Source organism: Sminthopsis crassicaudata, chromosome 2, assembly GCF_048593235.1.
Source record: "Sminthopsis crassicaudata isolate SCR6 chromosome 2, ASM4859323v1, whole genome shotgun sequence".
In the NCBI taxonomy this organism is placed as follows: Eukaryota; Metazoa; Chordata; class Mammalia; order Dasyuromorphia; family Dasyuridae; genus Sminthopsis; species Sminthopsis crassicaudata.
In genome coordinates this window covers 462,395,771-462,409,320 of record NC_133618.1, presented here as the reverse complement: position 1 = coordinate 462,409,320, position 13,550 = coordinate 462,395,771, and the positions used below count along the sequence as shown (strand labels likewise).

General features: G+C 35.5%; 1 protein-coding gene across 4 annotated transcripts in view; it reads left to right on the top strand.

The window, feature by feature from the left end:
* The window catches only part of C5 (complement C5), a 117,783-nt gene that overhangs the window by 52,590 nt on the left and 51,643 nt on the right, over positions 1-13,550 (top strand). For 3 of the 4 annotated variants that reach the window (XM_074292943.1, XM_074292942.1, XM_074292941.1), the window contains 3 exons: positions 6,992-7,081; positions 8,529-8,741; positions 10,111-10,186. In XM_074292943.1, the coding sequence (XP_074149044.1) occupies positions 6,992-7,081; positions 8,529-8,741; positions 10,111-10,186 (379 nt within the window). The remainder of the gene's footprint in view (positions 1-6,991; positions 7,082-8,528; positions 8,742-10,110; positions 10,187-13,550) is intronic. The other variant, XM_074292944.1, reaches the window with a different exon arrangement.

Sequence of the window (13,550 nt, the reverse complement as noted above, 5' to 3'; positions counted from 1 at the left end):
CAAACTGAAGGTCTACAGGGCCGTTGTGCTGACCTCATTGTCATATGCCTGTGAAACCTGGACCGTCTCCCAGCGCCATGCCAGGAACCTGAATGTCTTCTATTTGAATTGTCCTAGGAAGATTCTGAAGATCACTGGGGATGATAAGCTCCTAAGGTTCTTTCTCAAACTAAAGTTCCAACTCTGCTGCAGAGAGCACAGCTCTGCCAGGCTGGCCACACTGTTCCAATGCCCAATGTGCGTTTGCCAAAAAATATTATTTTATGGAGGACTCACACAGGGTGAGGGCTCACAAGGTGGTCAGAAAAAGTGATACAAGGACACGCTCAAGGCCTCTCTTAAGAACTGTGCAATCGATTGTATGACACGGGAGACACTGGCACCGAACCGCCCAGCATGGCGTACCCTCATCAGAGAGATGCTGGGCTCTGTGAGCAAAGCAGAATGGAACCAGCCCAGAAGAAATGTGAAATGCCCAAAGTTAGAGAAGCTAGCCCAAATGTTCATGGGGAATTTTTGTGTCCAACCTGTGGCTGAGCATTCCAAGTTTAGACTCTAACAGTGATTCTATCTTGGTCCTCTTCAAGAATGAAGGACAGGGCTCCGTCACTGTACTACCTGGCTAACTCCACAAGAATATGAAAGGAGAATGAGGAAGTGGAGTCACAAAAATAAAGAGGAGTAACTTTTTCCTTTTTTTTTTTTTTTTTTTTCTATCTTCAGAGTTCCGCATAGTGCCGGCATATTATTCAGCTGTGTTCAACTCTTGGTAACCCTATGGACTATGTCCCAGGGTTTTTTTTTTTTTTTTTTTTTGTAAAGATAGTAGAGTGATTTGTCATATCCTTCTCCAGTGTGTCCCCATTTCAAAAATGAAGAAGTAAGACAAATAGGGGTCAAGTGTTTGCCCAGAGTCACAAAAGTGCTAAGTATTTGAGCCTAGATTTGAATTCAAATCATCCTGATTCCAGGCCCACTAAATAAATAATTACTATATACCAGGTACTATAATAAACACTGGAGATACCAAAAAAATAAAATCCATTTTAATAAGAATTGTCAACGGGAAGCTAGGTGGCATAGAGGATAGAGCTTTGGGTCTGGAGTCAGGAAGACCTGACTTCAGTTCTACCCTCAGTAAAATGAGGATAGTAATAGCATTGTCCTTTTAGGGTTTTGTGAGGCTCAAATAAGATATCAATTATAAAGTGCTTAGCACAAAGCCTGGCACATAGTAAGTGCTATATAACTGCAATGTTAATATCCCAGAACATGGTGGTAAGCTATGAGACCCAAAGAATAAGCTTAAATGTAGAGAGGCTCATACCCAAATGCTTGACCAGCAGGAAAAGGTTTTTGATAACTTCCTGGGGAATAGAGGAGTCAATGTGAATTGGTGGTTCTTGAGAGCAACTGTGTACAAAGTATTCTATATGTTCAAGAGATAGAGTGAGGGAAGAAGGGATGGAGGTTAAAAGGGAGGCAGGAAAGAGAGAAAGAAGGGAAGAAGGAAGGAAGGAAGGAAGGAAAGAAAGAAGGGAAGGAAGGAAGGAAGAAAGGAAGGAAATTGTTCAACAGAAATTGTCATTGGAAGCACATTGGAAGTTGATTAATTTTTCTATATCTGTATTGGTAATGTGCTTTTCACACCCATCATGCACCTCTGCATTTCCCTCTGAATGATCTTCAACTTTGATTCTCCAGAGGTTGTGGTACTCCATGACTCATAGCCATTTGATTTGGTAGAGGAAAATGTCTAGAGGTTCTCTTTCCATAAGGTATCTGTCATTTATTTGTCAAAGTCACAGAAAATTTTCAATATAGTGGAAAGCACACTAGATTTAGTCAAATAAGCTAAGTTCAAAATTACTAACTATATTTCTTTGGGCAAGTCATTTAAGGGAAAGGGAAGAAGCATTCATATAAGACCTAATATGCGCTAGGCATTAATTGGTGTGAATTCATTTTGCTTCAGAAAAAAAGTTTTATAAATACAATAACTTTCTTCCTCACAATAAGGTAGCAAGAGGATAAATGTTAACTAAGAAATTGAGAATCCTGTTTTAAGACTCTGGCAAAGCCAAGAAATTATATCTGCATGCACTTCAGGGGAACAAGACATGACATAGTGAATATGGATGTTTTAGGCATAGAAACAAAGCAGAAACAAAACCTATTTTCTGCCCCATGTCCAAATGCTAAACGATCTCTCATTGCTCTCTTACAGAAATCTCCTCCAAATTCTCCATTTTGGAGCAGTTCTTGGATTTAGTTCTGATAAATTTTATTTTTTTGGTCTCATGGAATTATCTCAAATCCCAGAGAACCAATTTGTCATTTGCTTCCCCTCCTCTTTTAGCACTCTGTCTTCTATACTGATATTATAGTTTGCAACTTCCCTGAACTCCTCCATCTTCATTATTCTGCGTGTGAATGAACATCTGGACTTCCACACTAGGAATGATTTTTCATTTCTGAGCAAATCTCACCAGGGAGGTTAGGATTATAAAAATAATCCATGCCTGTTTCCTTATTTTCAGCCTTCCCAGATGGTAATTTCTTTTCCTTCTAAACATTAAAGCCATTTTTTAAAATGTTAAAGCTGTTAGGGTATTGTTATTGTTGTTTTAATTGTGAAAGTTCATAATGCCCTCATCTTGAGATACTGTCTTTCCAGAAATTTTAACTCTTATTTTTACATAGAGGATACTATGTCCACATATTCAGCTCTACTCTTTCTCCTGACCTCCAAATCCACATCTATTAACTGCCTTTTGAAGTTAGATGTCCCATTGGCATTTCAAATACATGTTTACAACAGAACTCATAATCTTCCCCCCAAAACCTACCCTTACTTCAAACTTCTCTATTTCTATAGTAGATACTACATCCTTTTAGTCACCCAACTTTATAATTGCCAAGTTATTCTTAAGTCTTCCCTGTTCCCCCAAATCCAAAAAGTTGGGCCTATTAATTCCTTTCCTTTAATGTCTCACACCCATCCTATCTCATCAGTCACACAAACATTAGCCAAGTTCAATTCCTCATCACCTCTTGCCTGAATAAATGCTATCTTCCTAATTGGTCTTCTTGATTCTAGACTCTCACCTCTCTAATCTATCTTTTCCACAACTTCCTAAGGCATTCATCTAACTGCAAAGTCATTGCTCTACTCACAGCCTTCAGTGGATTTTTATTGTCTTTGGTATAAAATGCAAATGATTCAATCTGGAATTTAAAGGTCTCATTTATTTCACATTACTTTTCCTTCACAAATTATTTGTATCTAACCAAATTGAACTACCAATTGTTCCCCAAACTGGATCGTCCACTCCATTCATTCTGCAAGAATAAATAATTAAATAAATAATATTCTTAAATAATAAGGCACTGTGCTAGGTTCTAGGAATACACAATTAAAAATGAAACAGTACACTCTTAATAATAAGCTTACATTCTTCTGGGAGGAAATAATATATATACAGATAAATCAATGCAAAGTATATACAAAGCAAATTTAAAAAAATACATAGTGATTTACATGGGGAAGGGATCAATATCTGGGCAAAGTAGGGAAGTAGGGGGGAGATAAAAAATCAGGAGGTTAGGAGATTAACAGGGGGAATTGAAAGAAGCTAGAGACTTCTATCTAGATAAAGATAAATTTGGGCTGTGTAGTCATGAAGGCAGAAAATGGAATGAGACACACAATCAGGAGTGTACAGAAACTTCTTGGTCAAGGTTATAAAAGCCAATTGTTTAATTTTCAATGTGACCAATTATACTTTGGACATCAGCAAACACTACAAATCAGAACTTGGTTTGTTGCTTTTTTGATTATCTAGAATTAAGAAAGCAATGGGGAAAATGTTAATAATGCAAGTTAAGCTTAAAAGTTTGTTGTGCATATTTTTTGACAGGGGAATTTAGTTGTTAAATATTTGCTAGGCTACTGCTGCATAAAGAAGTATAAATTATCAAGTTTGGCTGGACCATAGAGTATATGAAAGAAGATGAAATCAATTTGGAAAGATAATTGGAGTCAGATTGTGAAGGACTTTGAATGCCAAAGAGAAGTTTGTACTGACAGTTGGGAGCTACAAAAGTTTCTTAGATAGGGGAATGACACAGTTAGATAGACCTGGGGAGCCCAGTTGGGGGTCATCTTCTTTGGGGGAAGTTCTTTCATTCATTTTGTTTTCTACTATAGGTAGAGGGGGGGTTGGATTACTAAACACCAATCCAAGGAAGAGATCACATGGTCACAGGGAGCCAACTACTTCTCAAAAATCTGAGGAAGTTAAGCTTAAGGAGATTCGGGCACAGAAGGACTGAGTTGGAAAGACGAATATAGATGTCATTTTTACAGAAATATTCCCTATCCACCTGTCACTGTGGCAAAGGCATTCTGAAAGAGAAATGAATAATTCTAATTCCACTGTGAATATTCAAAAGAATTAAGAAGTGGACAGAGGGCTAGTGTCATTCTTGAGAATACACTTGCAAAAGGCTTGGAGCTTTCAGACTAGGGTATTATATGTGGTCAGAAGTGTAAGCTTGGGAGACCATGTATGTAAATAAGAGTTGTTAAGGTCTAGGTGGATGTGGTGATCTACACCTATAATCCCAATTATCTGGGAAACTGAGGCTGAAGATTGTTGGGCTGGAGAGTTTTAGAACTGAAATGGACTATGCTAATTAGGTCTCTGTACTAATTTGGCATTAATATGGTGAAATCCCTAGATGTGAAGAGCTACCAGGTTATCTAAAACAAGGTAAACTTTCCCAGGTCAGAAATGGAGCAGGTCAAAACTCAAATGTTGATCAGTAGTAGGATTTGGCCATGAGTAGCACTTGCCTGTCCAACCTAAATCAAATGGAGAGATTCCATGATTTAAAAAAAACCACAAAAACCTTGAGATTTAATTGTGAGAATCCTGGTGCCTTAATCCCATGCTCTACTCCCTGCCACATGTGCGCACACACACACACACACACACACATGCCACAAATTATTACAACATTGATAAAAGATGTCCAGATTAGATTTTGCTAGTACAAACTATTTGAACCATTAACAGATCTGAATTTACCTCCAAAGCTGTTTTAGAAATAAAATTTTTAGTGTGGGATACAAGGCTCTGAAGAAGAGGACAAAGGGGCTTGAAATTCACCAAGTCAAGAAACAAATCCCAAGAAAATAAAATCCAAGAGGACATTCAGGACTGACATCCTAAATTAGAGCAAAGGACCAAAGGATTCAGCATAATTGATCATGAAGGAAGTCAACTAGTTAAAATTGCATGACTGTGACATAGTTTTGTTTTGTTGTTGTTGTTGTTGTTTTTTATAAAATATCACTAACAAAAGTCTATTTTGTAATTCTTCAAAATCATAAAATCTTGAAGTTCGAAGGACCTCAGAAGTCATTTGACTTCATATATGTTAACAAATATATTTCTATCCTTTAATAAGAATATAACATTTTGAGAGGAGGGGCATCCAGACTTTACTTGAAGACTTTTAGGAAAGAATAACCCAGGAACTCACAAGACATCTCATTTTCCTTTTGGATAGTTGTCATGATTAGAAACTCACATCTTCTGGCTTCTGGCCCTATGATTTGTCATTGCCTCATGTGATCTCTCTTACAGAAATCTCACACATATGAACTTTCTGGTATTCAAAAGGTTAGAAGACCTTTAACCATGCCCTTTTTTGTTTCTCTTTTCTCACTGGCTTTGTATCTGGTTTAAGAGGAGGATCATTTTTTGCCATAGACTGATCAGCCTATGCTGTCCTGCTTCTCCTTGTTCCTTTGTCAACCCAATCTCCTTATTTTGTCCTATAAGCTATATCTCAGGAGGGGGCTATTCTCCCTAAGAAATTTCCAAATGGAACACTTGTTAAAACGCTCTACAACTGGAAGATGAACTATTTCCTTGTGTAAAATTGAAGAAAGGCTCTATTTGCTCTCTGGTCATGTTTACCTGTTGTTACTAGTTCTACTCTTCAGGACCAAATAGAATAAGTCTAGTCTTCCTTTCAGCTGATGGATTTTCAAATAGTTGAACAAAGTGATCATTTTCCTCTTCTCCTCTCCAAGAGAAACATTCTTAATACCTTTATTTGATCCACATTGAGCAAGATCCCAACGTTATTCACTTTATTGGTTTCTTTTCCCTGGATTCTCTCTAACTTATCAATTTCCTTCCTAAAGCATATTACATAAAATTCCAAATGCTGTTATATCAGAACAAAGAATAGCAGAACTAGCATCTCCCTTTCTCTGGAACTTTATTCCTCTTATAATACCATTTAATACTGAATTATCTTTTCCCCCTGTCATATTACTGTGATATGGCACAAAGTAGTTTAATGGCATCAAACCAAGATCTTTCTCAATACCTTATGGTCTGAAATTTGTGGCATTGTGAGAAGAAAGCTTGAGCAATGATCACATTGGACTAACACAGATCACTATAGGGGGTCCTAGGATGTTGTTAACACATCAAATTTGTAGTATACTAAAACTTCCTGATCTTTTATACATGAACGGTTGTTACCTATCCATAACTACCCTAATTCAATATCATTCACGAACAAAAAAAAAATCTTATTCTAAAACTTTAATAATCAAAATTTCACTTTGGCTATATGTGTGGTAAAAGTGTAGTTTATATTGAATTATCTTTTGCAATGTAAGAGAAAAGTAGAATATAATTAAATCCATAGATAATCTCTAAATCCAATTTCTGCCATTAGCTTCATCTTTTCTCTCCCTCTTTTCCCTGCATATTTTGCAATCCACCTTTAAGTATCATAGTTTCTAGGAAGCAGTAAACTTGACTGCCTTCTTTTTTTTCTGCTTCTACATGATGGTGAAGGTGGAGGTGCTAATATTAAGCAAATAGATCATGGAACAACAGAAAGGAGAGAGGAGAGGAGCTTTCCCTAAGAGTCATCCATAATCCCAAACTTTCCATTTCAGGTTCCATTAGCAGACGAAAAGAGTTCCAGTACAAGGTACCATTAGATGTGGTGCCGAAAACAAAAATAGAACGTACTGTGAGTGTAAAAGGTAAATTGAATATTGTCAGTGACTGTCCATTTCTGTTCTCTGTCACTCTGTCTCTGTCTCTTTCAAAAATGGTATTATATTGGTAAAGCCTTTTCCATATTCTCACATATATCATTTCATGTGAGCCTCCAACAACCAATAAGGCAGGTAAGTCAGGAATTGTTACATCCATTTTATGGATGAAAAAACTGAGCCTTGAAAAAGGTAAGTGAAGTAGCTTTCCAAGGTCACACAGCTGCTAAATAATAAAGTTTTAGCTGGAACTCACATCTTCTGGCTTCTGGCCCTATGATTTGTCATTGCCTCATGTGATCTCTCTTACAGAAATCTCACACAAATGAACTTTCTGGTATTCTAAAGGTTAGAAGACCTTCAACCATGCCCCTTTTTTGTTTCTCTTTTCTCACTGGCTTTGTATTTGGTTTAAGAGGAGAATCATTTTTGTCATAGACTGATCAGCCTATGCTGTCCTGCTTCTCCTTGTTCCTTTGTCAACTCAATCTCCTTATTTTGTCCTATAAGCTATATCTCAGGAGGGGGCTATTCTCCCTAAGAAATTTCCAAATGGAACACTTGTTAAAACGCTCTACAACTGGAAGATGAACTATTTCCTTGTATAAAATTGAAGAAAGGAAGTCCTTCCTGGCTTTATATAAACCTGTTGTCCAAGGTTCTGTATTCCCTGGCATTGTCACAAACTGGAAACCTCTCTCCCTCCCTTCCTCCTTCCTTCTCTCTCTCTCTCTCTCTCTCTGTCTCTGTCTCTGTCTCTGTCTCTCTCTCTCTGTCTCTGTCTCTCTCTCTCTGTGTCTCTCTCTCTCTCTCTCTCTCTCTCTCTCTCTCTCTCTCTCTCTCTCTGTGTCTCTCTGTCTCTGTCTCTGTCTCTCTGTCTCTGTCTCTGTCTCTGTCTCTCTCTCTCTGTCTCTCTCTCTCTCTCTGTCTCTCTGTCTCTGTCTCTCTCTCTGTCTCTCTGTCTCTCTGTCTCTCTGTCTCTGTCTCTCTCTCTGTCTCTCTCTCTCTCTGTCTCTCTCTCTGTCTCTCTGTCTCTCTGTCTCTCTGTCTCTCTCTCTCTCTCTGTCTCTCTCTCTCTGTCTCTGTCTCTCTCTCTCTGTCTCTCTCTCTCTCTCTCTGTCTCTCTCTCTCTCTCTCTCTCTCTCTCTCTCTCTCTCTCTCTCTCTCTCTGTTTGTAGGCAAAGATGGAGATATTGGTGGTAATAAAATGTTTTGATGACCTCTTTGTTTCCATATCCCTGATTAGTGAATCTTGACATGACAAATCATTTATAGATAAGAATGGTGTTGGGAAATGACCTTTCTTCTTATAAAATGAAGGAAAAAAATCGATGCTCTTTTTCTCTTTACAAGCTGCTATGCAACAGTTGGGCAGTAAGAAAAAGCAGTGATATCTAAATTTGTTTTTTTTGTGGGGGAATATTTGGATTGACAGGAGCTCTTATTGGTGAGGTGATTTCTGCAGCCCTGACTCCCGAAGGTATCTCTGCTCTAAACCATCTCCCAAAAGGGAGTGCAGAAGCAGAGCTAATGAGCATCATTCCCGTATTCTACGTTTATCAATACCTGGAAGATGGAGATAATTGGAACATCCTTGGTGCCAGTCATGTAACTGAAAAAGAGAATATGAAGAAGAAAATGAAAGAAGGTAGATATGAGCTTTATGTTACTTATGTAAAAATCTTCATGAATTGCAAATGTTGAATTTTTAGATTATAAAAGAAAAATGTAAACTAGCCAGAAATTTAGAATAGCTAAATCAAATTCCTTCCACTAAAACTAGTAAAGCTAGAAGTAACCCAAGGTTTTCTAAGACCTTTATAGCAGTCTTTGAGTAGTGAGCTAGTGAACTAGAATAGTTTGTCCAAGGATCAACCTAGGTAAATTCAGAGATTATCCACCAATTGGCCACCAGGTTATGAATTTTTTAGCTATATCACCTCTTATTATGAATTATTTCAAAAATAGTAATTAGTGGAGGGAGTAGCCTTACTAATGAAATTATAGACTCATGAAGAATTGAAACATCTAATAAATTAATAATAAACAATCTAGTCTGAAAGTTATTAGATCCTTTAAGCAACACCAAAAGAAATAATAATAACTAGTAATTAGGGATTTATGGTTACAATTGTATCCAGATCCATTTTCTCATTTGATCCTCACAATAGCAATAAGAAGTAGTTAGTGCAATTATTACTATCTCTCTCATTGTGTCAGGGGGCTGCTGGTGGCATAGTGAATAGAGAGCTCAACCTGGAGTTAGGAAGACCTGAATTCAACTATGGCTGCAAACATTTACTAGCTCTATGCCCCTGGATAAGCCACTTAACTGTTTGCCTCAGTTTCTCATCTGTAAGATGAGCTGAATAAAGAAATGGCAAACCACTCTAATATTTTTGCCAAGAAAATTCCTCAAAGCATTATGAAGTCTGATGTGACTGAAAAACACCTGGACAACAATATCATTGTATAGATGAGGAGGTTGAGAGTCAGAGAAGTAGTGTAGTTAGCTCAAAATCAATCAGGCTATGTAAAAATCACTACCTAATGAATAGTGGTACCAGAAACAAAACTCAGCTCTTCTGATTTCTAGCTGTCTATGCTTTCCATTACAATTTGTCAATTAGTATTGACCTATTTTGTGAGTGCTATATTAATACTCAATAAAAAGCCTTCCAATAGCAAACCACATTTTAACTAAAATTAAGAGGCGAACTATATTAAATACATAAAGTTCTCTACAAGCTGACCTGACACCAGTTCTTTTTCAATTTATTTTTGACAAGTCACTTGCATTGCAAATCCTACAAAACACATTCTTTATGTTTAGACTTTCATACTTGATTTGGTAAATCCCTTTTCTTTCATGTTAGTCATTAGAACATCCACAGTAAATAAAGTCAATGCAATTTATGGTAAATGCTGAAGGAAGCTTACAGTTCCCAGAGAGTAATAAAACACTCTAAAGATCAATTCAAGCCAGTGAAACACTATGTTCTTGTTTTGCCTCTTAGGAATTGTAAGTATCCTGTCTTATAGAAATATAGACTACTCCTATAGCATGTGGAAGGGTGGAGATTCTAGTACTTGGTAAGTCAATATTTCTAATGTACTGATGTTTCCTACAATAACTCATTCATTTTTTAATAATCAGACATATATTCAATGGGATTTTTTTGTTTGCAATTTGCTGTTTTTATTTTTAAAATATTTTTATTTCATTGTTCTTTTTATTATTTGTTGCTTTTCTAAAGTGTTTTTTTTCCCATTGCTTGTCTAATTCATTTTTTTCTCTTTCATTGATATAAGTTTTTAGACAAATAAATTTTATTCTAATGATTGCTTTAGGTACATCCCAAAAGTTTCACTATGTTGTTTCATTGTTGTCATTTTCTTTGATGAAATTATCTATTGATTTTATGTTTGGATCTTTGACCTATATATTCTTTAAGATTATATTATTTTATCTCTATTTAAATTTGAATCTTTTCTTTAATTGCACTTTGTTGATTGTAAGTTTTATGATGTTATATTTAGTATATCTGTTATTCTATATTTGCTTATAAGATTTTCTAACACATGATCAATTTTTGATATACAGCTGAGGAAATATGTGTATTTCTTTAAATTCACATTCAAGAACTACCAAGAGATATCCAATTTTTCAAAATTTTTGTTCTGGCTCTTAATTTCTTGCCTACTTTTTTTTTTTTTTTTTTTTTTTTTTAGGATTTGTCAAAATTCTGAAAAGTGCATTATGAAATCCCCAATGATTTTAATTTTACTGTTTATTTCTCCATGAAATTTGATTAGTTTTTTCTTTTATGTTTATATTTAAATATTATGTCTTCAGTTCATATATGTTACGCATTGATATTTCATTGTCAATGGTACTTTTAAACGAAATATAGTTTCCTTGCTTATCTCTTTTAACCATGTATATTTTTACTGTTGCCTTGTCAGATATCATGGTTGCCAATCTTTGCTTTTCTTAATTAATCTGAGTCATAATAAATTCTATTTCAATCTTTCATTTTAATACTCATTGAGTGATTATTTCAAGTAATTTTCTTATAAGTAACATTGTTAAATTCTGTTTTTTAATCCATCCTACTGCCCTTTTCCATTTTATGGGTGAGTTAATCCCACAAATAATCAAGTTTGTAATTGTACATTGTATTTTCATTCTATATCATATCCTTTTATAATTTCCCTCTTCTTTTCTTCATTTCCCCCTTTACAAAGAAAAAAGAGGGTAGTGAAAGATAAAAGATGTGATTACCACTAGCAATCTATAGTTGAAGTAGTCTTATCTCACTTTTCTGTACCTTTTTTCTTCATTCAGCCTAGACCTTGATCACTGTCTCCAACACTTTTCTTCTTTCCTTTTAATTTTCATATTATGTTCCAACTTTCAAAGTTTTTTGTTTTTTGTCTTTCTTATATCTATTCCTTTCTCAATAATATGCTCTCTCTCTCTCTCTCTCTCTCTCTTCTATAGTTGAAGTAGTCTTATCTCACTTTTCTGTACCTTTTTTCTTCATTCAGCCTAGACCTTGATCACTGTCTCCAACACTTTTCTTCTTTCCTTTTAATTTTCATATTATGTTCCAACTTTCAAAGTTTTTTGTTTTTTGTCTTTCTTATATCTATTCCTTTCTCAATAATATGCTCTCTCTCTCTCTCTCTCTCTCTCTCTCTCTCTCTCTCTCTGTCTCTGTCTCTCTCTCTCTCTCTGTCTCTGTCTCTGTCTCTCTGTCTCTCTCTCTCTGTCTCTCTCTCTCTCTCTCTCTCTCTCTCTCTCTCTCTGTCTCTCTCTCTCTCTCTCTGTCTCTCTCTGTCTCTCTCTCTGTCTCTCTCTCTCTCTCTCTGTCTCTCTCTCTCTCTCTCTCTCTCTCTCTCTCTCTCTCTCTCTCTTTTGTTTTGTTTTTCTGAGGCTGGGGTTAAGTGACTTGCCCAGGGTCACACAGCTAGGAAGTGTTAAGTGTCTGAGACCAGATTTGAACTCCGGTTCTCCTGAATTCAGGGCTGGTGCTCTATCCACTGTGCCACCTAGCTGTCCCCGATATGCTCTCTCTTAACCCTTCCCCATTTTTTGTCTGCACATGTTTATCAATTGAATTTAATATGTTCTATGCCAATTTTTTTTATAGTTCTTCTTTGCTCAGTTCAGATAATATTGAAGTTAATGAGGTGCTCACTATCCCCCTTCCTTCATAGTTTGTATATTTTTCCAATTATTGGAAATATTAAATTACTTCCTTTTCTTCCTTATTTCTTGTATGGTCTATTTCTTTCCACCTAACTTTTCTTTTCTCTTTTATAACCTCAAAAACATAACAGAATCATATCTACATTCTGTATATTTTTTTCTCCACTACCTCTGTGACTTTTGAACATAGTAAATTTATGAAGGGACATTTTGCTTCTTATTTCCTTGTTAGAATATAAGCATTTAATCTTTATTTAGCTCCTTCCAATTACTCAGATGTTTTTACCTCTCCAAGTTTTTCTTGTCTTTTGTGTATGCTATTTCAAGTATCTACCCAGTTTAGATCTTTTCATAAGAAATGTTTGAAACTCCTCTATTCATGTAGGTAGGTCATGCAGTGGATAGAGCATGGAATCAGGATGATCTGAATTTAAATTTTGTACTTTTAATGGCTGTGTGATTCCTTAGCAAGTAACTTTTTTCAGCTTCAATTTTCTTATTTATAAAATGAGTGTAATGATAGCACTTACCTCACAGAGTTATTGTAAATATCAAATTAGACGTGTAAAGCAATTTGCAAATCTCAAAGCATTATATAAATACTAAATGATATTAATATTCGGTTAAAGATTCATTTTTTCCCTCCAAAGGATTATATTTTTCTTGGTAAGTCTTTTTCTTTTACATTTTAAGATGTCATATCACAAAATAACTTCTTATTTATGGAGTTTGCAGCATATATGATCTTGATTGTGATCTCTTGATTCTTGGTTTCTTTATTTTTTGCTTCTTTTGTTATTTTTACTTTGTCCTACTCTGGATTTTGTCTGTACAACCCTGGGTGTTGTCAATGTGAGATTTCTTTCAGAAAGTGACTGGCAAATTTTATTTTCATTTAGACTTCTGATTCTAATAGATTTGGATAGTTTTCTCTTGTGGTTTCTTCATAATCTGGTAGTAAGGTTTTTGTTTGGTCATGATTTTTAAGAAGTCTGATAATTTTAAAATTATTTCTCTTCATCTAGTTTTCTGGGTAAGTTGTTTTTGTTAATAAGTACTTTACATATCATTTTAATGTTTTAGTTTTCATTCTAATATTTCTTGTGGTCTTACGAGATTATTGATTTCTGTTTGCTTTATCCTAATTTTTTGGTAAGGCTTCCCTCTTTGTATAGTATTCTCATTTCAATTTTTTTTCCTTAAGAGCTCTAATTTTGTTATCAATTGCTTCATTTCTTCCAG